The sequence below is a fragment of the Bufo gargarizans genome, chromosome 9 (assembly GCF_014858855.1).
Source record: "Bufo gargarizans isolate SCDJY-AF-19 chromosome 9, ASM1485885v1, whole genome shotgun sequence".
Lineage (NCBI taxonomy): Eukaryota > Metazoa > Chordata > Amphibia > Anura > Bufonidae > Bufo > Bufo gargarizans.
This window is the reverse complement of record NC_058088.1, coordinates 117,663,650-117,691,432: the sequence shown is the minus strand read 5'-3', so window position 1 is coordinate 117,691,432 and position 27,783 is coordinate 117,663,650. Positions and strand designations below refer to the sequence as shown.

Genomic DNA, 27,783 nt, shown 5'->3' with positions numbered 1-27,783 from the left:
TGACCCTATCTATAAAAGGATCACGTTACTTTTCCTGCATGGTGAACTTATCCAGAGGATAGATCAGCAGTAATCAAAAGGTACAGAACCCCTTTAAGTATTGCACAGGCAGAAAATGTGAAAATGAAAAACTATTGTTGTCCTCCCTTGAAATTGGTTATTGTACATTTGTTGTCATGTTGCCCTCTAATTGTGTTATGCTGCCATCTTCTGTTCCTTCATGTCTGATCTGTCAGGATTGTTTAGATACCTGATTGTCATTAACTTGTCTCTTAACAGGGCTCTCTTTGACTATGATCGATCTCGGGATAGCTGCTTACCAAGCCAGGGGCTGAGTTTCTCTTATGGAGATATATTACATGTTATCAATGCCTCTGATGACGAATGGTGGCAGGCTAGACTTGTCACACCACATGGAGAAAGTGAACAAATAGGGGTTATCCCCAGCAAAAAAAGGTGAGAGGAATCTTATAATTTGTTCTCCTGGTGTTTTAGTGGTGTTCAGTTGGTACATGCTACATACGTGTCCATGCAGAATAGTAAAACACACTCACAGAGGAATGGTTGTAAGAAATATCCACTTTTTTATTTTATTTTTGCAGGGTTGAGAAAAAAGAGAGGGCACGTCTGAAAACTGTCAAGTTTCATGGACGTTCTGGTATGGAAGCAAATAGAGTAAGTATGGATGCTTTTGCACAATTATTATCTCTCTACATTATTAACTGTAAAGGATATGTCTATATTGGATGTAAATTTAAGAATATTCTTAAATCCAAGTATCCCCTGTACAGCTGCCATGTGGCCCTATGTGTCTCCATAGTTAGACTACACATAGTGGGCAGATTTGCAAAACGTATATCTGTCGTAAACTTAATAGGTTTGTCTCATCTCGCTGTTTCCACGGCGAGATGAAACTAAACGCAGGTGCTAGGTGGCCGAGCTTTCAGAAACAGTGCGAGTGGGTCGGTGCGCCGCTGTTACTGTAACTTCCACTGCAGTGAATGAGAGCTGTGCGCATAGCATAGCACAGCCAGCTATGCTGCTTCTGTAAATCCAGCAAGATGGGACGCACCACATTTATCACAGGGTTCAGGCTGGATGACACATTTGGAGCACGGCCAGACACTTTTATTTATAGCAACTATTGGTTGACTTGGTTTGAGACAGGATTTTAAGCCAGAATTGTAGTGCAATATGGCACATTAGGCCATGCTTTTTCGTAAAGAGACACATGTCAAGCTAGCCGTAGATAACTTATTTAGGCCTAGATATGCCAAAGTGGACCACATTTTGGTGCTTTTTATGACAAAATCTTGGTGCACTCACATTAGTAAATGTGCACCGGTGTTAATAACGGTCATATTCTCCCATTTCCTATGTCCCCTTCTTTCTATAAGGGGCAGAGAGAAGAGTTTAAAACTACCAGTATGTGTCTCTTATTTTTTTACCACCAAAGAGGATCTACAGCAGTTATCTTAACAAAGTGCCGTAAATGTGGGAAAACTCCATTTTTTTTTTAGATTCCTGTTCGAATCTTCATGATAACCATTGCCTCCCAGACCATCACACTATTCCATTATAATTTATCTTTTTGTGCATGACTTGTGAACCCATATTTTATTTTTTAGTTTTTGTCTTGATTTTGTTTTTGTTTTTTGTTTGTTTTTTGTTCTTTTCTGCTCCTGCATTCTGTGGACATTTTCATTCCTGTTACCCTTTGTCCGTGTCATCACCCCATCTGACAGTCCATCAAATCCAAGCGCAAAAAGAGTTTCCGACTGTCCCGCAAGTTTCCTTTTTACAAGAGCCTTGTTCAAGAGGCCAGCAACTCACGTAAGTAAGAGAGGAGGGCGAATCATTGACCCATGTTACTGAAGTGCTTTCAGATTACTAGTAGAGCTTGCATGAATAGAAGTGCACAAGCTATCTTCTCCATCCAGCTTCATTGTGCTTATGTAACATACATCTGGGCATATAGACATACAGAGGGGGAGGGCTCATTTGAGACTCCACTCTAAACTAGGGTGGGGAGATGCTGTGCAGGGACTGTTCCTACTCTAGTGGACTTAAGGGGGGAGATTTTTCATCTTCTTGCGCCTGATTTCTAGTGTTTTAAAAAAAAAAACTTTGAGGGTCATTTATCAAACAAATACGCTTAAATTGGGTGCATTTATGGCGCAGATTGTGATGCAAAGGTCTTTTGCACCGCAATCTGCGACTTCTCCCTGCTCATGTTTCAGGTGTAGAAAATGGTCTAAATGTAAGGCGGTTCAGAAGCTGTCTTACATTTTGAAGTGGTGAGGAATCCGCTGAAGTTATGTAGAGGCCGTTGCATCTTCATAACACCGGCAGTTCAAACACCAGGTATAGGGGTTATTAAAACAGGTGTCTAAACCGCTGGTCTTAATAAATGTGCCTCTTTGTGTTTGCAACGTTTTAGATGCCATTGCGACAAAATATTGTCGCAAGTCCCGTTTTTACTCCGCCCCTGCCACTTTTCTGAAAGGGGATGGACATGGCCAGCAGCCAGAATTTATCTTTATTTTTGCCAGTTTTCTGGTGAAAATATAGACAAATCTATGGCAGCATCTTTTTAGGTGCATCCTTTGGCAACACACGAGATATTAAGACCGGCGCAGAAAGTGCTAGTCTTGTCAAATCTCCCCCATAATGTCTGTGTGACATAGAAGGCCGTTCATCTGAATCTCTGATATATAATACTACATTTTCCCCACAGGTGAAAGGTCTGGAAGGCCATGCTTTACCAAAGCAAAATCAACTGTTTTCTGGGATTAAGATGCTGGACATTTAGCTGATCGCTGGCTCCCATTTGATGGTGGTTGTCCATGATGACAAAATTGTCTATATGGAGAACCTAATAGCTATACGCAGTTCAATGGCATACTTATGACCCTGACCAAATGGCACCATAGTAGACAGCAGCTAAAGGTAGATTTAGGCACCCAGATAATTGGGCAGATTATTGGTAATGAAAGTTTCTATTAACGCTCATTCCTGATGATCTGCCTGTCTAAAGTTACTGTAAAACACCAGATGAACCAGCAAAACGCTTGTTCACCAGGTGAAATAGTCGTGAGTGCAGGACAAACGATGGCAGCAACAATCCCTCAGTCTCCTACTGTGGAGGTGATGGCTGCATGTACATGTAGTGCTTTTCCTCCATTTAACAAGCAGCCAAGTGTCGGGGAGTAATGCTTCCTTCCTGACTATCTGCTTCTCGGCCCATCTAAATACACCTTAAGCTTAATGAGCACATGTTTTAGAGGGTGTTGGCCCTTAACGAATGATGTCCGTTTCTGGTTAGTTTTTATTGGCTTTAGGTCACTCTTACACAGTCAGTGATTTCCATCAGTGATTGTGAGCCAAAACCAGGAGTGGAGGCCACACAGAGATGAGGTATAAAGGAAAAATTAGCACCTTTTCTGTGTATTTGACCTAAACCAGGTTTTGCTCAGAATTACAGATGGAAATTAGTGACCAAACACTGTGTGAAAGTGACCTTACTTAAAAAGTTGAGTACACAGGTTTTTAAATCCTTTTTAAAGAGGACCTTTCACTACAATTAAAAATCTAAACTAAGCATACAGACATGGAGAGCGGCGCCCAGGGATTCCCCTGGGCGCCGCTCCGTTCTCCCGGTATAGGCTCCAGTATCTTCATATGTTCGGTTTAACTGGGTGGAGCCTGCCGGCGTATCCTTCTCCCAGGCTGGAGCGCTGGCCAATCGCAGCGCTAAGCTCATAGCCTGAGTTTTTTTTTTTTTCTTCTCTCGGGCTATGAGCTGAGCGCTGCGATTGGCCAGCGCTTTCACACAGCACTGAAAATCTGATGGGCAGCAATATATAACTAAGCTAAGCAAGTTTTATGCAAAAAAATAAAATAAAAAAATATATATCTCTCTATCCAAAAGTTTGGACACACCTTCTCATTCAACGAGTTTTCTTTATTTTCATGACTATGACAATTGTAGATTCACACTGAAGGCATCAAAACAATAAATTAACACATGTGGAATTATATACATAACAAAAAAGTGTGAAACAACTTAAAATGTCATATTCTAGGTTCTTCAAAGTAGCCACCTTTTGCTTTGATTACTGCTTTGCACACTCTTAGCATTCTCTTGATGCGCTTCAAGAGGTAGTCACCTGAAATAATCTTCCAACAGTCTTGAAGGAGTTCCCAGAGATGCTTAGCACTTGTTGGCCCTTTTGCCTTCACTCTGCGGTCCAGCTCACCCCAAACCATCTTGATTTGGGTTCAGGTCCGGTGACTGTGGAGGCCAGGTCATCTGGCGCAGCACCCCATCACACTCCTTCGTGGTCAAATAGCCCTTACACAGCCTGGAGGTGTGTTTGGGGTCATTGTCCTGTTGAAAAATAAATGATGGTCCAACTAAACGCAAACCGGATGGACTAGCATGCCGCTGCAAGATGCTGTGGTAGCCATGCTCGTTCAGTATACCTTTTTTAATTTTGAATAAATCCCCAACAGTGTCACCAGCAAAGCACCCCCACACCATCACACCTCCTCCTCCATGCTTCACGGTGGGAACCAGGCATGTAGAGTCTATCCGTTCACCTTTTCTGCATCGCACAAAGACACGGTGGTTGGAACCAAAGATCTCAAATTTGGACTCATCAGACCAAAGCACAGATTTCCACTGGTCTAATGTCCATTCCTTGTGTTCTTAAGCCCAAACAAGTCTCTTCTGCTTGTTGCCTGTCCTTAGCAGTGGTTTCCTAGCAGATATTCTACCATGAAGGCCTGATTCACACAGTCTCCTCTTAACAGTTGTTCTAGAGATGTGTCTGCTCCTAGAACTCTGTGTGGCATTGTCCTGGTCTCTAATCTGAGCTGCTGTTAACCTGCGATTTCTGAGGCTGGTGACTCGGATGAACTTATCCTCCGCAGCAGAGGTGACTCTTGGTCTTCCTTTCCTGGGGCGGTCTGCACGTGAGCCAGTTTCTTTGTAGCGCTTGATGGTTTTTGTGACTGCACTTTCAAAGTTTTCCCAATTTTTCGGACTGGCTGGCCTTCATTTCTTAAAGTAATGATGGCCACTCTTTTTTTTCTTTACTTAGCTGCTTTTTTCTTGCCATAATACAAATTCTAACAGTCTATTCAGTAGGACTATCAGCTGTGTATACACCTGACTTTTCCACAACGCAACTGATGGTCCCAACCCCATTTATAAGGCAAGAAATCCCACTTATTAAACCTGACAGGGCACACCTGTGAAGTGAAAACCATTTCAGGTGACTACCTCATGAAGCTAATCAAGAGAATGCCAAGAGTGTGAAAAGCAGTAAACAAAGCAAAAGGTGGCTACTTTGAAGAACCTAGAATATGACATATTTTCAGTTGTTTTACACTTTTTCGGTTTGCGTTTAGTTGGACCATCATTTATTTTTCAACAGGACAATGACCCCAAACACACCTCCAGGCTGTGTAAGGGCTATTTGACCACGAAGGAGAGTGATGGGGTGCTGCGCCAGATGACCTGGCCTCCACAGTCACCGGACCTGAACCCAAATCAAGATGGTTTGGGGTGAGCTGGACCGCAGAGTGAAGGCAAAAGGGCCAACAAGTGCTAAGCATCTCTGGGAACTCCTTCAAGACTGTTGGAAGATTATTTCAGGTGACTACCTCTTGAAGCGCATCAAGAGAATGCTAAGAGTGTGCAAAGCAGTAATCAAAGCAAAAGGTGGCTACTTTGAAGAACCTAGAATGACATATTTTCAGTTGTTTCACACTTTTTTGTTATGTATATAATTCCACATGTGTTAATTCATAGTTTTGATGCCTTCAGTGTGAATCTACAATTGTCATAGTCATAAAAATAAAGAAAACTCTTTGAATGAGAAGGTGTGTCCAAACTTTTGGTCTGTACTGTATATATTTCCTCATTTCCCTGGTTCTTTTCTGGCCCTTTGTTTACATGCAATAAAAACAATCTCTGCCCTTCCCCCTGCACTGCTAAGGGAGTAGATACAAGAGCTGCCCTGAGTGACATGTCTGCCTGCTGGGAGACTCAGCAGCATGTTGTATGTGTAGAACTACAATTCCCAGCTGTATAATGACACTGCTAAGGGAGTGGATACAAGAGCTGCCCTGAGTGCTGGGAGAATCAACAGCAACTTGTAAGTGTAGAACTAAAAGTCCCACTTGTATAATGACACTGCTAATACACACAGGATTCCCACTACCTTCTTGTGCAATGCTCTCTAGTCTGTCAGATCCTGTGCCCAGAATTGTCACTACTGCAGCTAGCCAGTATGTGCAGCTGAAGGGGTTAAGAATCTTAGGAGAGAGAGCAGACGTCGGGGGGCGCAGCACAGTGATGTCTGGTTTACAGGCTTGTACATGACCTTTATCAGAGCAGGGAGAGAAGCTGACATCACAGGTCATGTGACCCTCAGTCAACTCTGGTAAACCACCCACTGGAGATATAGTGAGTTAATTGGAAAGCTGTTACATTTGCTTAGTTAGGAACATAGAGCAAAAAAAGTAACTCGGATAACCCCCTTTAAAAAAGTGAAAATACTAAAAAATTACTTTGATAAATATATTCCCAAATACCTTTTGATTAGTTATAATGGCTCCTTTTGTCTAGAGAGCAATCCATTAGGAGAAATAAATAAAATGGCTGCTATCCTATTAGTACACAAAACCTGTCCTAATCCCACAGCAGGACAAGTTACTTCACAACACTGAGGTAAAGAGCTGCTTCTTCCTCCTCTCTATACTCTACTTGTCAGGGATTATGATCCTGAATACAGGTAGATCTCTGTGGGAATACAGAAGATGGAGACATGAGAGTATGCCGTCTCCATTACCATAGTCTGTCCTGTCCATCCTCTCTGTATTAAATTTACCAGAGATACAGCTAAAATTCTTATCAGTTGTATTCAGGATAGAAATGACTAACCAGTAGGGCAGAGAGAATGAGGCAGCTCTTTTCTCTAGTGCTGCGAGGTAACTTGTCCTCCTGTGTGATTTAGGACAGGTTTTGTGTGTACTAATAGGATGGCGGCCATTTTGTTTCCCCTGATGAATGCTCCCCAGACAAAAGTGCCATTATAACTAATGAAAGGTATTTGTGAATAAGTTTGTTATAAAGTAATATTTAAGTATTTTCATTTTCTTAATTCCAGGAGAACCCCCTTTAATAAAGCCCCAGGCCGTTTTTTGGCAATTGTGTGACGTGTCACTTTATGTGGTAATAACTTTGAAACTCTTTTATATATCCAAGACATTTTGAGATTGTTTTCTCGTGACAAATTTTACTTCATGATGGTGGTAAATTTCAGTCAATATTTGTAATTTTATTTTTTTTAAATCCTATTTACCAAATAATTAGAATAATTCACAACTTTCCAAATCTTAATTTCTCTGCTTTTAAAACAGATAGTGATACCTCATGTAATAGTCATTACTTTACATTCCCCATATGTCTACTTCATGTTTGGATCATTTTGTGAATGCCATTTTATTTTTTAGGGACATTAGAAGGCTTAGAAGCAAATCTTGAAATTTTTCAGAATATTTTCAAAACCCACTTTAACCACTTAAGGACCACGTGTTTATACCCCCCTTGTGACCAGGCCCTTTTTTTTTTACAAATCGGCACTCCACAACTTTAGCGGTTTATTGCTCGGTCATGCAACTTACCACCCAAATGAATTTTACCTCCTTTTCTTCTCACTAATAGAGCTTTCATTTGGTGGTATTTCATTGCTGCTGACATTTTTACTTTTTTTTGTTATTAATCGAAATTTAACGATTTTTTTTTTTGCTTTCAGTTGTAAAATTTTGCAAAAAAACCGACATCCATATATAAATTTTTAGCTAAATTTATTGTTCAACATGTCTTTGATTAAAAAAAAAAATGGTTTGGGTAAAAAAAAAAATGGTTTGGGTAAAAGTTATAGCGTTTACAAACTATGGTACAAAAATGTGAATTTCCGCTTTTTGAAGCAGCTCTGACTTTCTGAGCACCTGTCATGTTTCCTGAGGTTCTACAATGCCCAGACAGTACAAACACCCCACAAATGACCCCATTTCGGAAAGTAGACACCCTAAGGTATTCGCTGATGGGCATAGTGAGTTCATAGAACTTTTTATTTTTTGTCACAAGCTAGCGGAAAATTATTATTTTTTTTTTTTATTTTTTTTGGGGTGTCTTCTACCCAAAATGGGGTCACTTGTGGGGTAGTTATACTGCCCTGGCATTCTATGGGCCCAAATGTGTGGTAAGTAGTTTAAAATCCAAATCTGTAAAAAATGACCTGTGAAATCCTAAAGGTGCTCTTTGGAATGTGTGCCCCTTTGCCCACCTAGGCTGCAAAAAAGTGTCAGACATCTGGTATCGCCGTACTCAGGAGAAGTTGGGGAATGTGTTTTGGGGTGTCATTTTACATATACCCATGCTGGGTGAGAGAAATATCTCTGCAAAAGACAACTTTTCCCCCTTTTTTTTATTTTTTTTATACAAAGTTGGCATTTGACCAAGATATTTATCTCGCCCAGCATGGGTATATGCAAAATGACACCCCAAAACACATTCCCCAACTTCTCCTGAGTACGGCGATACCACATGTGTGACACTTTTTTGCAGCCTAGATGCGCAAAGCTGCCCAAATTCCTTTTAGGAGGGCATTTTTTGACATTTGGAACCCAGACTTCTTCTCACGCTTTCGGGCCCCTAAAAAGCTAGGGCAGTATAAATACCCCACATGTGACCCCATTTTGGAAAGAAGACACCCCAAGGTATTCAATGAGGGGCATGGCGAGTTCATAGAAAAACTCGCCAAAGTCTCCCTTTCCGCTAACTTGGGACAAAAATGTCAATCTTTCATGGACTCAATATGCCCCTCACGGAATACCTTGGGGTGTCTTCTTTCCGAAAGGGGGTCACATGTGGGGTATTTATACTGCCCTGGCATTTTAGGGGCCCTAAAGCATGAGAAGAAGTCTGGAATATAAATGTCTAAAAAAAATTTACGCATTTGGATTCAGTGAGGGGTATGGTGAGTTCATGTGAGATTTTATTTTTTGACACAAGTTAGTGGTATAAAATATTTCCGCTAACTTGGGCCAAAAAAATGTCTGAATGGAGCCTTACAGGGGGGTGATCAGTGACAGGGGGGTGATCACCCCATATACACTCCCTGATCACCCTCCTGTCACTGATCACCCCTCTGAAAGGCTCCATTCAGACGTCCATATGTTTTTTACGGATACATGGATCGGATCCAGCTCTGAACCTGGACAACCCCATTAAGTGCTGTACATGTACGGTGGAGGTCAATTCCCACCATGCCCTGCTGTCGGCCATAGGCAGTCTGAGCATGCTGGAGAGCCGTAGGTTGGCCATCCCTACTCTAGTCGATAAGTCACCGCCAGATGTCTATGCTTTTTTCTTTTCCCCCGCTTCCCTTCCTCTGGTAAATGTTTTGGAGGTGCCCTTGTACACACGTTTTGGGGGTGCCCTTGTACATAGTCTGTTGGGTTTTACATCTCCCCTGCATTTCAGTCTGCCTCTTATCTTCCTGCACGTGCTGTCTAAAAGATTAACTGTTTGTTGCCCATAGAAACCAATCGCAGCTAATCATTCATTTTACTACAGCAAACCTCCCAACGGTCCTGGAACAGCTGAGGTATGTCCCAATTTCAACTGTTCCTGCATCCTGAGAAGCGGAGATGGTTAAATGCAATAGTAAAGGTCCCTGCGTCACCATTCATGGCCTGTGCTCTCCCCAAGTGCGATGCGGTGGCACATCATGCTTGCTGGGCTGTGTAGGAGGGGTACAGATTGGCCTCTATGCTCCTTCTACACAATGTGTCACTAAGGAGTGCAGGATGTTCTCCAGTCATTGGGGAAAGGACCCCAGGTGGAGTATTCATTTATTTTAATAGTACAGGGGAGTACTTATGGGGGCAATATGGGTGCGCCACTACTATTGTCTCTTTAGCCTTTTCAAATGTTGGGAGGGAAGATACTGCACTGCTTAGAATTCTGTTGACCCATGTTCATTCAACCTGTGGCTCTCCCCTGTTACAAATGTCCAACTCTCATCATACCTCAACAGCTTCAGCCATTAGGGCATAATAGGAATTGTAGTACTGCAACAGTTGGAGAGCCACAGGTTGTTAAACATTGTAAGGTCCAGTTCACACACCTCAAAGCCAGCTCCCAAAAACTCCTCAAAACAGCCTCCCATTCATTTCAATGGGAAGTATCAGTTGCTTTTTTTTTTCATGTGGGGAAAAAAGAAGCGGCATGCCCGATCTTGGGCTGGAATCCATGTTGAATCTCCATTGAAATGAATGGGAAGCATCAAACAACCCCCATCAAAAACTGCTCGAAAAACTGTGCTGAATTTTGTACGCAGATTTTTAAAATCCATCATATGAATGTACCTGAAGTAGTGATGTAGTAAAACAAATCTGTGCTGTGATTGGTTGCTTTGGGATGACAGGCAGTGCCTCCACAGTAATGCATCAAAAAACAATGACTTTATTAGAACCCTTGACTTGACAACTCCCCCAGTATTTTAAGTTGGATCATGAAGTGTATAGGTACCAAGTTTAGGTGAGATTAATCAGTGCATGTAAGAGCCCATGAAGAACAAACAAAATCTGATAGGGCAGACCAAGTTGATTTGAAAACTTCCCTGCGTTTTCAATAATTAGAAAATTCCCAACAATATCCTTCTATGTATTTGTGTGGCAATGATGGGATATGATGCACAGTATAATAATGTCCCGTGTAATGCATTTTAATAGTCATTCTACTGTTCATGCAGGTTAACGCCCATCAGAAACGGTTTCCTTTGTCTTTTTATGCAATAGTTTGGTATGGCACAATAGGTGCTGCTCGCTCTGATTTGATGAGCAGTTCCTTTAGTACTTCCAGTTATCCTGTGATCTGTGGAAGGATGGGAGATCTGTTTGCTTAGGCAACTGTACAGCCCTAGAAGCCTCTCCTGCAAATCTCCTTACTAGCTGCACGTACTGGTAACTGCACAGGCATGCAGGTAGTAATAAGCATTATTAAACTATCCCCAACATTACTGTAAGTGAATGGAGGCTGCTGATGGCCATGTTCCCAGCGCTACTCCAGCACGTGGGTCAGGAGACCTATGTGTAAACATGAACTAGTCATATCAGACATCAGTGCTGATAGTTTAACAGGGTGGATAAAAATCAATGATTAAAAAAAAAATATATATATATATATATATATATATATATATATATATATATATATATATATATATATATATATATATATATTACCATCCAAAGTTTATTCCATCATGAAATGAAGAGTAGTATTTTATTTAGAATAAGGCTGTATGTGGACTCCCATATTGTTGAATGGATTAGGCAGTGGCTGAGGGACAGACAACAGGGGGTTGTAGTCAATGGAGTATATTCAGACCATGGTCTTGTTACCAGTGGGGTACCTCAGGGATCTGTTCTGGGACCCATATTGTTTATTATCTTTATCAGTGAGATTGCAGAAGGCCTCGATGGTAAGGTGTGTCTTTTTGCTGATGACACAAAGATTTGTAACAGGGTTACTGTTCCTGGAGGGATTCACTAAATTGAAAAGGATTTAGGAAAACTAGAGGAATGGTCAAAATAGTGGCAACTAAAATGTTATGTTGATAAGTGCAAGATAATGCACCTGGGGCGTAAAAACCCAAGAGCAGAATATAAAATCAGTGATACATTCCTAACCTCAGTATCTGAGGAAAGGGATTTAGGGGTCATTATTTCAGAAGACTTAAAGGTAGGCAGACAATGTCACAGAGCAGCAGGAAATGCTAGCAGAATGCTTGGGTGTATAGGGAGAGGCATTACCAGTAGAAAGAGGGAGGTGCTCATGCCGCTCTACAGAGCACTAGTGAGACCTCATTTGGAGTATTGTGCTCAGTACTGGAGACCATATCTCCAGAAGGATATTGATACTTTGGAGAGAGTTCACAGAAGAGCTACTAAACTAGTACACGGATTGCAGGATAAAACTTCCTAGGAAAGATTAAAGGACCTTAACATGTATAGCTTGGAAGAAAGACGAGGCAGAGGGGATATGATAGAAGGTAAAAGAGGAGAGAATATTTACAAGAAGAAAAACTGCTACAAGAGGACATAGTTTTAAATTAGAGGGGCAAAGGTTTAACCGTTATACCAGGAAGTATTACTTTACTGAGAGAGTAGTGGATGCATGGGATAGCCTTCCTGCAGAAGTGGTAGCTGCAAATACAGTGAAGGAGTTTAAGCATGCAGGGGATAGGCATAAGGCCCTCTTCCAGAGGTTTTTGTAAGATTATTGGGCAGTTTCTCTGCCTACAAGATATTATCACAGATGCTCGGTTTACTTTTGCAGTTCTGAGAAAAATACCTTAATCCTAACTTGTACAAACCTATGAATGCAGAATCAACCTCATCAAACTAATATGAAAAGTTGTTATTCTAAAAATCTTCATCTACTTGCATATTATAAGTTATACCAGCAAGAATTAGTCATTATGTAGAAAACTATGATTTAAATCAAGCCTTACTGACTAGTGATTTTAAATTGTGATTTAAATCATTTTGATTTAAGTCAAATCCACCCTGTGGTTTAATAACTCTTATTACTAGCTGTGTACATGTGTAGCTAGTAATATAAACTAGCCAACCTCTTTGACCCCATTCCGCATTATCATGCACATGTACGATGTGGTAAGGGTGACTTTCTCAACTTGTGTGTACGTGACGGGGATTACATGGGTACAGCTTGTGTGCTCATTTGATTACCAACTGAAGTATGGCTGTTACTCCAGCACCAGAAGGCTGAGAGAACTCTAACCTTTAGACACTTCAATCAGTGGTGATAGTGTGGCAGACAAAGGAAAGGAAGGGGGGGCTCACCTTGTCCTATCCCTGCCTCTCCAAGACTGACTAGGTAATTGAGATCTCTGGGCCTAACAAAGTTCCCCAGGACATGTTTTACTTTTAGTTGTGCCTGGTATTACAGCTTGGTACATTCCAGTGAATGGCACTGAGCTGTGCCTAGTGAACTATGAAGGGCGTCCTCAAACAGCTGATCAGTGAGGGGTACTGGGTTGCGCCCCCCCCCCCCCCCCAAGATCTGATGAAGATAGGCTATACATTTTGAGTCCTATACATTTTGAGTCCTAGATGACCTAATTAATGCTTTCTAATGATGACATGGCACAGGAGTAGGGGCCATTTGGTTTATTGTGGCACACATTGCACACAATCATTCTGCTTTCATGGTGATGGGCACATGTCTCTGAGAACTGTGCCAGTATCTGCAAGTTTATTATGGGGGTGTATTGTGTTGTGGATTACCACTTGTCAGAGAATATGGTTTTGTTACCATTTTGTGCTGATTTTTGGTAGCTATACCCTTTTACGGACTCCTATCTAGTATGTGCTGCCTGCAGTATTTCTTCTATAAATGCTGATCAGAAGAGCTGCCTTTGATATATTGAGATGTGAGATCTTGCACAGGTGCCATACATGGATTAGAATGCTATATTTATGCCATGTATAAGATGATTAATACACATCTTTCTGTAACTATATAGATGTATTATTGCTCCAAACTTTATTTAATCCATTTTGTAAAAGGGGCCAGTGGGTTTTTGACGTTCCTGATCTTTTCTTTCACCTCTCCTTTTGTAGTGCTCTTCTTCTTTTTTTTTTTTTTTTTTCTTTTCTTCAGTAATCTGTGGCACTTTCTAATGCAGATATATTAATGGGGTCAGTTGCATCTTCCTCCTTTTGGACAAGTTTCCTTTTACTCTTCCATATTTGTCACCTAAGGAGAATGCGACGTGTAATACTTTTTCTTTTGGGTAGCTTTTCCTAACGCTGTCTCTAGCTGGCTGTCTCTCACTGTCTCTGTCTTTCTCTTCTTTCTTGTCTGTAATATCAGGACTTCCCTGGCTTAAGTGACGATTATTATGGATCAAAGAGTCTGAGTAAGTTCCTCAGTGTGAGAAAGTTGCTGTTCTTAGTTGGGTTGTCTGCTTTGGGGCATGTCCTGTTAGGTCTGGGAAGGGGGCGCAGGATACTTTGTGGTATGTATTATGCATAAAAGGATCTGTTGCAGCATAGATGAGTGCTTCGAGGTAGACTAGTATGTAGATATCCACTCTGTTCCATTTAGAGTACGGGACAGTTACCAGCTCACTAGTCTCATGTTTAAGTGTTTTTTATTTTATTTTTTATTTGGAATAAAAAGTCAATTACGTATTTATTTTGCCCAGCATTTTTTATGGAATCTGCGGCGAAGGCTTCAACATAGATGCGAACAAAGCTTTAGCTTGAACGTTAGGAAATTGCTCTGAACTGGATTTGTTGCAATTTCATCAGTTTGTGCCAATTGGTGATGTGGTGTCCATAATGTTTAAAAGGCTTAAACCATTAAAGAAAGTAACATATATAGTTAACACTAAGCTTTGCATGCTATCCCAGATTGACTATGTAATTTGGACAGCTTCCACCACCAATAATTGTTAGATGCACTAGCATAGATGGTGTAGATATCTAGGTAGTGCTGCTTTGTAGAGCTTGGTGTTCTTAGTGTGTTTTCTGTTACCTAGCCCTTCCCTGTATTGTCTGTTTATTGCTTTCCTTGTGACTTGTTTGGTTCTCTATCTCCTATTAACGGCTTTCTTTTACTTTACAGAAGCTGTAACATCAAATACCAGTGACAGCGAGAGCAGCTCCAGTAAGTCACCGTAAATCATATGCATGTTAGTTTTTTGTCACTTTTTCATCCATTTTTCCCTATTGAGAATGGTTTACTTTGCTCTACAGAGGGACAAGAAGACACTATTCTTTCATATGAGCCAGTGACTAGACAAGAAAGTAAGTAAATGTGCTTTACGTCAGCTTTTTTATTTTAAATTTTTTTTTTTTTTTTTTTTTTTTTTTTTTTTTTATACTCCAATTCTTATAAATTTGCAAGAAAAAGTATGTGAAACCTTTGCAATGATATGGATTTCTGCACAAATCAGTCATAAAATGTGATCTGATCTTAATCTAAGTCACAACAATAGACAATCAGTCGGCTTAAGCTAATAACACACAAATAATTAAATGTTACCATGTTTTTATTGAACACACCATGTAAACATTCACAGTGCAGGTGGAAAAAGTATGTGAACCCCTAGACTAATGACATCTCCAAGAGCTAATTGGAGTGAGGTGTCAGCCAACTGGAGTCCAATCAATGAGATGAGATTGGAGGTGTTGGTTACAGCTGCCCTGCCCTATAAAAAAACACACACCAGTTCTGGGTTTGCTTTTCACAAGAAGCATTGCCTGATGTGATGATGCCTCGCACAAAAGAGCTCTCAGAAGACCTACGATTAAGAATTGTTGACTTGCATAAAGCTGGAAAGGGTTATAAAAGGATCTCCAAAAGCCTTGCTGTTCATCAGTTCACGGTAAGACAAATTGTCTATAAATAGAGAAAGTTCAGCACTGCCTCTACTCTCCCTAGGAGTGGCCGTCCTGTAAAGATGACTGCAAGAGTACAGCACAGACTGCTCGATGAGGTGAAGAAGAATCCTAGACTGTCAGCTAAAGACTTACAAAAGTCTCTGGCATATGCCGACATCCCTGTTAGCGAATCTACGATACGTAAAACACTAAACAAGAATGGATTTCATGGGAGGATACCACAGAGGAAGCCACTGTTGTCCAAAAAAAAAACATTGCTGCACATTTACAGTTTGCACAAGAGCACCTGGATGTTCCACAGCAGTACTGGCAAAATATTCTGTGGACAGATGAAACCAAAGCTGAGATGTTTGAAGAAACACACAACACTATGTGTGGAGAAAAAGAGGCACAGCACACCAACATTAAAACCTCATCCCAACTGTGAAGTATGGTGGTGGGGGCATCATGGTTTGGGGCTGCTTTGCTGTGTCAGGGCCTGGACGGATTGCTATAATCGAAGGAAAAATGAATTCCCAAGTTTATCAAGACATTTTGCAGGAGAACTTAAGGCCATCTGTCCACCAGCTGAAGCTCAACAGAAGATGGGTGTTGCAACAGGACAACGACCCAAAGCATAGAAGTAATTTAACAGAATGGCTTAAACAGAAGAAAATACGCCTTCTGGAGTGGCCCAGTCAGAGTCCTGACCTCAACCCGATTGAGATGCTGTGGCATGACCTCAAGAAAACAATTCACACCAGACATCCCAAGAATATTGCTGAACTGAAACAGTTCTGTAAAGAGGAATGGTCAAGAATTACTCCTGACCATTGTGCACGTCTGATCTGCAACTACAGGAAAAGTTTGGTTGAAGTTATTGCTGCCTAAGGAGATTCAACCAGTTATTGAATCCAAGGGTTCACATACTTTTTCCACCTGCACTGTAAATGTTTACATGGGGTGTTCAATAAAAACATTTAATGGTAACATTTAATTATTTGTGTGTTATTAGTTTAAGCAGACTGTGATTGTCTATTGTTGTGACTTAGATGAAGATCAGATCACATTTTATGACCGATTTTTGACTTTTTTTGTTATTAATCAAAATGTAACGATTTTTTGCAAAAAAATGACATTTTTCACTTTCAGCTGTAAAATTTTGCAAAAAAAAAGACATCCATATATAAATTTTTCGCCAAATTTATTGTTCTACATGTCTTTGATAAAAAAAAAAATGTTTGTGCAAAAAAAAAAATGGTTTGGGTAAAAGTTATAGCATTTACAAACTATGGTACAAAAATGTGAATTTCCGCTTTTTGAAACAGCTCTGACTTTCTGAGCACCTGTCATGTTTCCTGAGGTTCTACAATGCCCAAACAGTAGAAAACCCCCACAAATGACCCCATTTCGGAAAGTAGACACCCTAAGGTATTCGCTGATGGGCATAGTGAGTTCATAGAACTTTTTATTTTTTGTCACAAGTTAGCGGAAAATGATGATGATTTTTTTTTTTTTCTTACAAAGTCTCATATTCCACTAACTTGCGACAAAAAATAAAAAATTCTAGGAACTCACCATGCCCCTCACAGAATACCTTGGGGTGTCTTCTTTCCAAAATGGGGTCACTTGTGGGGTAGTTATACTGCCCTGGCAATTTAGGGGCCCAAATGTGTGAGAAGAACTTTGCAATCAAAATGTGTAAAAAATGACCGGTGAAATCCAAAAGGTGCACTTTGGAATATGTGCCCCTTTGCCCACCTTGGCAGCAAAAAAGTGTCACACATCTGGTATCGCCGTACTCAGGAGAAGTTGGGGAATGTGTTTTGGGGTGTCATTTTACATATACCCATGCTGGGTGAGAAAAATATCTTGGTCAAATGCCAACTTTGTATAAAGAAATGGGAAAAGTTGTCTTTTGCCAAGATATTTTTCTCACCCAGCATGGGTATATGTAAAATGACACCCCAAAACACATTGCCCAACTTTTCCTGAGTACGGCGATACCAGATGTGTCACACTTTTTTGCTGCCAAGGTGGGCAAAGGGGCACATATTCCAAAGTGCACCTTTTGGATTTTGCAGGGCATTTTTTACACATTTTGATTGCAAAGTTCTTCTCACACATTTGGGCCCCTAAATTGCCAGGGCAGTATAACTACCCCACAAGTGACCCCATTTTGGAAAGAAGACACCCCAAGGTATTCCGTGAGGGGCATGGCGAGTTCCTAGAATTTTTTATTTTTTGTCACAAGTTAGTGGAATATGAGACTTTGTAAAGAAAAAAAAAGAAAAATCATCATTTTCCGCTAACTTGTGACAAAAAATAAAAAATTCTAGGAACTCGCTGTGCCCCTCACGGAATACCTTGGGGTGTCTTCTTTCCAAAATGGGGTCACTTGTGGCGTAGTTATACTGCCCTGGCAATTTAGGGGCCCAAATGTGTAAAGAAGTACCTTGCAATCAAAATGTGTAAAAAATGGCCTGCGAAATCCGAAAGGTGCACTTTGGAATATGTGCCCCTTTGCCCACCTTGGCTGCAAAAAAGTGTCACACATGTGGTATCGCCGTACTCAGGAGAAGTTGGGCAATGTGTTTTGGGGGGTCATTTTACATATACCCATGCTGGGTGAGAGAAATATCTTGGCAAAAGACAACTTTTCCCATTTTTTTATACAAAGTTGGTATTTGACCAAGATATTTTTCTCACCCAGCATGGGTATATGTAAAATGACACCCCAAAACACATTCCCCAACTTCTCCTGAGTACAGCGATACCACATGTGTGACACTTTTTTGCAGCCTAGATGCGCAAAGGGGCCCAAATTCTTTTTAGGAGGGCATTTTTAGACATTTGGATCCCAGACTTCTTCTCACACTTTCGGGCCCCTAAAAAGCCAGGGCAGTATAAATACCCCACATGTGACCCCACTTTGGAAAGAAGACACCCCAAGGTATTCAATGAGGGGCATGGCGAGTTCCTAGAATATTTTTTTTTGCATAAGTTAGCGGATATTGATTTTTATTTTTTTTTGTTTTTTTTCTCACAAAGTCTCACTTTCCGCTAACTTAGGACAAAAATTTCAATCTTTCATGGACTCAATATGCCCCTCACGGAATACCTTGGGGTGTCTTCTTTCCGAAATGGGGTCACATGTGGGGTATTTATACTGCCCTGGCTTTTTAGGGGCCCTAAAGCGTGAGAAGAAGTCTGGAATATAAATGTCTAAAAATGTTTACGCATTTGGATTCCGTGAGGGATATGGTGCGTCCATGTGAGATTTTATTTTTTGACACAAGTTAGTAGAATATGAGACTTTGTAAGAAAAAACAAAAACAAAAAACAAAACCAAAAAATTTCCGCTAACTTGTGCCAAAAAAAATGTCTGAATGGAGCCTTACAGGGGGGTTATCAATGACAGGGGGTGATCAGGGTGATCACCCCCCTGTCACTGATCACCCCCCCCCTGTAAGGCTCCATTCAGACATCCGCATGATTTTTTTACGGATCCATGGATACATGGATCGGATCCACAAAACGCATGCGGACGTCTGAATGGAGCCTTACAGGGGGGTTATCAATGACAGGGGATGATCAGGGTGATCACCCCCCTGTCAATGATCACCCCCCCTGTAAGGCTCCATTCAGACATCCGCATGATTTTTTACGGATCCATGGATACATGGATCGGATCCACAAAACGCATGCGGACGTCTGAATGGAGCCTTACAGGGGGGTTATCAATGACAGGGGATGATCAGGGTGATCACCCCCCTGTCACTGATCACCCCCCCTGTAAGGCTCCATTCAGACGTCCGCATGTGTTTTGTGGATCCGATCCATGGATCCGTAAAAATCATGCGGACGTCTGAATGGAGCCTTACAGGGGGGTGATCAATGACAGGGGGTGATCAGGGAGTGTATATGGGTGATCACCCGCCTGTCATTGATCACCCCCCTGTAAGGCTCCATTCAGACGTCCGCATGATTTTTACGGATCCATGGATCGGATCCACAAAACACATGCGGACGTCTGAATGGAGCCTTACAGGGGGGTTATCAATGACAGGGGGGTGATCAGGGAGTGTATATGGGTGATCACCCGCCTGTCATTGATCACCCCCTGTAAGGCTCCATTCAGACGTCCGCATGTGTTTTGTGGATCCGATCCATGTATCCATGGATCCGTAAAAATCATGCGGACGTCTGAACGGAGCCTGACAGGGGGGTGATCAATGACAGGGGGGTGATCAATGACAGGGGGGTGATCAATGACAGGGGGGTGATCAATGACAGGGGGGTGATCAATGACAGGGGGGTGATCAATGACAGGGGGGTGATCAATGACAGGGGGTGATCAGGGAGTGTATATGGGTGATCACCCGCCTGTCATTGATCACCCCCCTGTCAGGCTCCATTCAGACGTCCGTATGCTTTTTGCGGATCCGATCCATGTATTCGTGGATCCGTAAAAATCATACGGATGTCTGAACGGAGCCTGACAGGGGGGTGATCAATGACAGGGCGGTGATCAGGGAGTTTATATGGGGTGATCATGGGCGATCAGGGGTTAATAAGTGACGGGGGGGGGGGGGGGGGGTGCGCTGTAGTGTAGTGTGGTGTTTGGTGCGACTCTACTGACCTACCCGAGTCCTCTGGTGGTCGATCCTAACAAAAGGGACCACCAGAGGACCAGGTAGGAGGTATATTAGACGCTGTTATGAAAACAGCGTCTAATATACCTGTTAGGGGTTAAAAAATTCGGATCTCCAGCCTGCCAGCGAGCGATCGCAGCTGGCAGGCTGGAGATCCACTCGCTTACCTTCCGTTCCTGTGAGCGCGCGCGCGCGTTCACAGGAAATCTCGCGTCTCGCGAGAAGACGCGTATATGCGTCCAGGAGGAATAAAGCAACCACCTCCCGGACGCATATACGCGTACAGCGGTCGGGAGGTGGTTAATAATTAAATTTTTTATTTTTATTTTTTTAACCCTCAATTGATCACCTACTAAGCATTCTGTATTCAGAATGCTATTATTTTCCCTTATAACCATGTTATAAGGGAAAATAATAACATATACACAACACCGAACTCAAACCTGAACTTCTGTGAAGAAGTTTGGGTCTGGGTACCACAGTCATTTTTTTTATCACGCGCGTGCAAAACACATTGCACCCGCGCGATAAAAACTGAGCATCGGAACGCAATCGCAGTCAAAACTGACTGCAATTACGTTCCTACACGCGCGGGTTTGCCGCAATACACCGGGGCGCATCAGGACCTAATCCGGACACGCTCGTGTGAATCCAGCCTTAGGCTCTTATCCATAAAAAACACTTTACTAATAGCCATCACCTCGGCTGAAAGAATAGGAGAAATACAAGCATTGTCCTGTAGACCTCCTTATCTTAATTTCTCGTGCATGGCATTGGGGGACACAGCACCATGGTGCTATGCCCAGCTGCCACTAGGAGGCTGACACTAGAAACAAAAAAAAGTGTTGGCTCCTCCCAGATGGGCTATACCCCTTTGCCAAAGCCGAGAAACCTGTCTAGTTTTAGTGTCCATAGGAGGCGGACATGACCTGCGTACTCTGGTACCTGGCAGCCACCCAGTCCCTTCTTGAAACTGCTTCCGCAGTGGAATTCCGGCGGGCCCATGGTACCCGTGTTGAGTCCGCCGACGGGGTGGTCATTGCCGCGCCTGAAGACGTCGGATCAGGTAAGTAGGGATCCGGATCCATGCCGGGAACCTGTAGTCCCCTTCTCCCTCCCTCTCTACCCTGAGAGTTTTCACTTCGTCCGGGTCCATAATTTTCGTATGGAATCCCTCCGGTCAGTGATCGCCTCCTTGGAGGCGGACGAGTTCCTGTCGTCCATCAACATCCAGGACGCTTATCTGCACGTCCCAATTGTTTTCACCAAGGTGTTAGCGTCTCTCGTGGCTCTACTCCGAGCCAGGGGGGTCGCCTTGGTGCCCTATCTGGACGACCTTCTGATTCGGGCCCCGTCATTGGAGGACAACCGGTCCAGCCTACACATCACCCTCTCGGCTCTTGCCCGATTCGGGTGGCTCATCTCCTACTCCAAGTCCTCTCTAGTCCCTTGCCGGAGGATGCTCTTTCTGGGCATGATTTTCGACACTCCTCGGGCGGGTGTTCCTTCCTCAGGAAAAGATTGCCTCTCTTCAGGCGGGGGTTTCCCGTCTTCGCAGCCCGTCCCCTCTGATCATCAGGAAGTGTATGCACGTCCTGGGGAGGATGGTGGCCTCTTTCGAAGCCATTCCCTACTCCCAATTCCACTCCTGGGAACTCTGGACGTGGATCTCTTCGCGTCGCGCCTCAATCACAGGCTTCCGTGCTATGTCGCGCGATCCAGGGACCCTCAGGCTTTCACGGTCGACGCCCTCGTTCTGCTTTGGCCTCAGTTCGACCTTCTGTATCTGTTCCCCCCCCCCCCCCCTTCATTCCTCTCCTGCCCCGGGTCCTCAAGCGTCTCGAGGCAGCCTGTGTTCCGGCGATCCTGTTGGCTTCCGCAGGGCGTGGTACACAGATCTGGTGTTCCTGCTCCCTGTCGTTCCGTGGCGACTTCCTCTGCGCCATGATCTCCTTTCTCAGGGCCCTCTGTTCCACCCGAATTTACCTCAGCTTCGTTTGACGGCGTGGCTATTGAGACCGCGGTCCTGAAGGCCCGTGGACTCTCTGATTCGGTCATCCAGTCGATGCTTCACGCTCGCAAGCCCCAGTCGGCCTGCATTTACTACCGGACCTGGAGGGCGTATTTTGCCTGGTGCGAGTCCGGGAGTTTTCGTCCTCTCCGTTTTTCCGTCCCTAACATTCTGGCCTTTCTTCAGCCCAGTTTTGAGAAGGGTCTTCGCCTGGCTTCCCTCAGGGGGCAGATTTCGGCCCTGTCTGTCCTCTTCCAGCGTCCTGTGGCTTCACAGGCTCAGGTGAGGACTTTTCTACAGGGCATTGCCCGCCGAGTTCCTCCCGTTCGTTTCCTGGTGGAGCCGTGGGATCTGTATCTCGTCCTCGACGCCCTTCGAGCCCTTGGCAGAGATCTCTCTGATGTTTGTTTCGTTAGAGGTGGCCTTTCTTGTGGCCGTTACCTCCATCCGCCGGGTCTCCAAACTGGCGGTGCTTTCTTGCCGTTTGCCCTTCCTGGTGTTTCATCAGGATAAGGTAGTTATGCGCCTGGTTCCTTCCTTTCTGCCGAAGGTGGTCTCCTCGTTTTCATATTAATGAGGAAATCGTCCTTCCCTCTTTCTGCCCCAATCCTTCTCACCCTCGGGAGAAGTCCCTCCATTGCCTGGATGTTGTTCGGGCTCTTCGCCTGTATCTTCGCCTCACGGAACCCTTCCGTCGCTCGGACTCCCTTTTTGTGCTGTGTCCCCCAATGCCATGCACGAGAAAAATAGATTTTTTTTCTACTCACGGTAAAATCCTTTTCTCGTAGTAGGCATTGGGGGACACAGATCCCACCCTTTTGAGTTTCTTCTTGTTTGTGGTCCCGTCGTTGCCTGCGTGGTCGTTGGGTCTCCCCAGTTGAAGACTCGTTGGCTTTCAGTTTTTCTTTTTTGGTTCAGGTGTTGTGTTCCTACTGCTTTTGTATCGACTGAGGTCTCTCAGGTTTGGCAGAGGGGTATAGCCCACCTGGGAGGAGCCAACACTTTTTGTTTCTAGTGTCAGCCTCCTAATGGCAGCTGGGCATATACCAATGGTGCTGTGTCCCCCCAATGCCTACTATGAGAAGGATTTTACGGCGAGTACAAAAAATCCATTTATTTTTGATAATAAAATAACATGAGCACTCTTTCTTACCAAAGGCATTCTCAAAATTTCACTGCCAGCAAGAAATATCATTGCCCACCTTTTGCCCTCAGGCTAAAAAATCAGCTGCCTAAAAAGTTTCACCACCTGGATGTCCAGGGATGTGTCCTGGCTTATCTGGAGGCCACTAAAAATCTGAGGAAGTCTGATCGTCTTCTAGTCCAATACGCAGGGCAAAATAAGGGTCCTCAAAAATTACATCTCTCTGGATAAAAATGACAATTTCTATGGTATAAAAAGGATAAGGGCTCTCTCGACCTTCAAGTTTGAAAGTACATTCAACTAGAGCAATGTCCACTTCATGGGCAGAATTTTTTTTTTATCGCAAATATAGGTACTTTGAAAATTCGTGAATATTTAGAATATAGTGATATATATTCGTAATTTTGAATATTAAAGATTTTTTTACTGTGAATATTTACTAGAGAAGGTAAAGGAGAGGAGGCTTTTAAATCTTTGTTCTTCACATTGTTTCCTGTCCCTGGGAGGCGGGGTAACCTCCTGCTTAGTGCTGTTGTGAAGGCTATATGGGAAATCCAATTACCGATTAATAGTAATGATCATTGAAAAGAATCACTGAAAAGAATGACTGCTGGCACACAAGGGGAAATAATGTTACTAGTCCTTATAGGATTGCTAAATTTTCCAAAACTCTGTCACAATCCCTTATCAAACTTTTTATCGGCAGAGGTCTTAGTGCGGTGACACCACCCACGATTGCTAGATCAAGGAAAGAAGTTACTCCACTGAGGAGTTAAAATGCACTTGAGTCACCTGACTTGTGCTTCAGCTACATTTATTTTAGACATCATTTTGAAATCTACAATAAAAATGACACATTTAGAAAGGTTTTTCCATTTTTAATGTGACTGTCACTGGTAGTTAAAATCTTTGCAGTTCTAGGTATTTGTACAGCAAAATAATATTCTTGGACAGCATACTGTGGAGAAAGGGTTTCCGACAGGTGGTCTTTTTATTTAGATCTGTATTCTGGAAAATTTGCTAATGCTGTGTAATTTTGTTCCTAGTCCATTACACCAGACCAGTCATTATCTTGGGTCCACTGAAGGATAGAATTAATGATGACCTGATTTCTGAATTTCCTCACAAGTTTGGTTCTTGTGTCCCACGTAAGTGTGTGTCTGTGTTTATAGCACTATGATTATGATCCTCTGGATAGATCATCAGCATCTGATCGTCGGGGGTCCGACACCCGGCACCCCCGCCAATCAGCTGTTTGAGAAGCGCCGCGGCCTTCTCACTGTTTACCGCAGGCCCAGTGATGTCACGACTTGTATCAACTGGGCGGGGCTAAGTTCCATTCAAGGGAATGGAGCTTAGCTGCGCCCAGGCCAGTGATACTAGTCGTGACATCACTGGGCCTGCAGTAAACTGAGAAGGCTTCGGCGCTGCTGGAGCGTCACTGCCTTCTCAAACAGCTGATCGGCGGGGTCCCGGATGTCGGACCCCGACGATCAGATGCTGATGATCTATCAAGAGGATAGATCATCAGTTTAAACAAAGTGCAGAACCCCTTTAAGCAACTTCCTGACCTACTAATGCTTATCAATTACTCACTGCAGACACAACACGACCTCGAAGGGAGGCTGAAATTGATGGGCAAGACTATCATTTTGTTTCTTCTCGGGAGCAGATGGAAAAAGACATTCAGGACAACAAATTTATAGAGGCCGGACAGTTTAATGACAACCTTTATGGGACTAGTATTCAGTCTGTACGGGCAGTGGCTGAAAGGGTAAGTGTTGAAGTGTCTGTCATTTATCTATTCTGTGAAGTTAACCCATTAAGGACACAGCCATTTTTTTTGCAAATCTGACCAGTGTCACTTTGTGAGAATAACTTTAAAACGCTTTTACTTATCCAGGCCATTCTAAGATAGTTTTTTCGTCACATATTGTACTTCATGACACTGGTAAAATGGAGTCAATTATTTTTTATTTATAAAAAAAAGAACACATTTTCAAAAAAAATTAAAAAATTTGCAAGTTACCAAGTTTCAATTTCTCTACTTCTATAATACATAGTAATACCTCCAAAAATGGTTATTACTTTACATTCCCCATATGTCTACTTTTATATTTGGATCATTTTGGGAATGACATTTTTTTTTTTTTTTTAGGGGACGTTACAAGGCTTAGAAATTTAGAAGCAAATCTTGAAATTTTTCTGAAATTTTCAAAAAACCCACTTTTTAAGGAACAGTTCAGGTCTGAAGTCACTTTGAGGCTTACATAATAGAAACCACCCCAAAATGACCCAATTCTAGAAACTACACCCCTCAAGGTATCAAACTGATTTTTACTAACGTTGTTAACCCCTTTAGGTATTCCACAGTTATGGGGGGGCGGGGGGGGAGAAGACATGCTACATTATCTCCATAATGCAGGCATTTCCAGATGGCCTCAAACCAGGTACATGTCATGGCTTTACTGTAAAGTTGGGTCTGGTAGAGGACGTCCCCGCTCCAGTAATGCCTGACACTGTGTATTTTTATTTTTTTGACTAGGCCCATGTGCAGCACGAGTCCCCAAAACGTCCTCATCTCGGCTGCACTGACCGGAGTCCAGCCACCAGCCCTAGCCAAAAAGGAGGTGTTGAGCAACGAACTGTTGGGCGAACACGTTCGTTTGCTCCACCATCAGATTCACAAAGTGGTCACTGAAAAAAAGACTAAAATAGTCATATTCAGTGAAGCCCACTGCTTGGCCAACAAAGTCAGGAATTGCAGGCTCAAAATGCTCTGGGGTACACCATGCAAGTTCACCGGTAGGGGGCTCTGGTGGTCCGGAAAACTAGTATGGGCCCCAGAGCTGCTTGTACTAGTCTGGGCCACAGGGTCGCTGGCATGGCGGTCCCCTTGCTTCGCCTGGTGGTGTCTCCGCCACCTTGGTGGCTCATCATCGCTAGATGATGACGCGGATGACAAAAGGAAAATGGGGTCATCCTCATCCTCACTTGGACTCTGAGTCGAGAACATCCAGTGGGCCATAGGGGAGTGTGTGTGCATGTGTGGAAATCTTTATTTAGTGTTCGTGTTTGTGTGGGGGCACGGGTGTTCGCGTACTTATCCCTAAAACTAACAGAAAATAAAATTTTAAAAAAAGCCCACAAATTTGAAAAAATAAAATAAAGAAATTCAAACTTCAAACCTGATTAGGGTGATGTAACCCCCCCCCCCCCCCCCAAACTTTCCCGTAATATCCATGCCTAACCTAACCTTTCCCTAAATACCTTTTAGTGTGGCGGGTCAGAAGGGGGGTGCTGGGTCTGGAGATCTAGGCAATAATTTAAAACGTCCCCCCTTCAGCCATCCAGAAGTGATCCTGACAGGTAATGTCACCGGAGACAGGGGCCACGCTTGGTGCCGGAGCCTCTCTTTTTTCAAGGTAATGTCACCATCACCTCAGGATGGTGACTGGTGGTGTATTATCACACCACTGATCACCATCCTGTTCCGGGTTATCTGGTCCCCCGAATAACCCAGAAACGCAGCAAACCACAGGTCTGAATTGACCTGTGGTTTGCTGCGATCGTCAGAGCAGGCACCCCCCCGCGCATTGTCCCAGGGTGCCTGCTCTGGCGGTGATCGGAAATACAGAGTGTACAGGTACGCCCTGTGTCCTTAAGAGGTTAAAGGGGTTGTCCCACGAAAAATATTCTACAATTTTCAAACCAGCCCCTGGATCTGAACACTTTTGTGATTGCCAGTAATTAAACATTTCGCATAGCCACGGAGTTATTCAATACAGTTTATCTGTATAGCGCCACCTTCCTCTTTTCCTTTTTTTTTTTTTTTTTTTTTTTTCCCCCACTTACGTAGAAGGCCTCACATGCTCATCTTTCAACTACCTCCTGAGCTGTGATGGGGAGAGCTGAGCCCCCCTAGCTGCAGCAGAAAAGACACTCCACCTGAGCTTTCAGCTTGATGTAAATCTAGCAGAGCAATGAATCTCTGGATCCACGTGAGGGACAGGGCTGGTTGTAGCTTTGTTAGAGATTGTCATTTACTATATGATGTCTGATTTTCACTTTTACATTAGTCATGGGATAACCCCTTTAAGCTGTAATGTACTGTCGTTCACAGGGAAAGCACTGCATTCTTGATGTATCTGGGAATGCTATCAAACGACTACAACAAGCACAACTCTTTCCCATTGCTATTTTTATCAAACCAAAATCGGTAGAAGCACTCATGTAAGTGACCACTTATTGCTTTCTCTCTCATCTCTCTCTAAAAGTAGACACCCAGCACCTTGTCAAAATGCCATTCAGCACTAGACACATTCATGCAATTTTGTGTCAAGATGTAAATTTTTAATAAGTGCATAAATGTTATTAGTGGGTAAAAGTGTAACAAGCAGAAAGCTGTATGTGCCACACCGTTTAAAGTTAACATTTTATCATGTGTACAGTTCATACCACTTAGGTCTAAAGTTATA

At 43.0% G+C, this 27,783-nt stretch overlaps 1 protein-coding gene across 6 annotated transcripts in view; it reads left to right on the top strand.

The window, feature by feature from the left end:
* The window catches only part of DLG3 (discs large MAGUK scaffold protein 3), a 370,064-nt gene that overhangs the window by 329,155 nt on the left and 13,126 nt on the right, over positions 1–27,783 (top strand). For all 6 annotated transcript variants that reach the window (XM_044268852.1, XM_044268856.1, XM_044268854.1 and 3 more), the window contains 8 exons: positions 280–456; positions 603–675; positions 1,746–1,833; positions 14,738–14,779; positions 14,869–14,919; positions 24,352–24,453; positions 24,907–25,079; positions 27,429–27,538. In XM_044268852.1, coding sequence (XP_044124787.1) covers positions 280–456; positions 603–675; positions 1,746–1,833; positions 14,738–14,779; positions 14,869–14,919; positions 24,352–24,453; positions 24,907–25,079; positions 27,429–27,538 — 816 coding nt within the window. The remainder of the gene's footprint in view (positions 1–279; positions 457–602; positions 676–1,745; positions 1,834–14,737; positions 14,780–14,868; positions 14,920–24,351; positions 24,454–24,906; positions 25,080–27,428; positions 27,539–27,783) is intronic.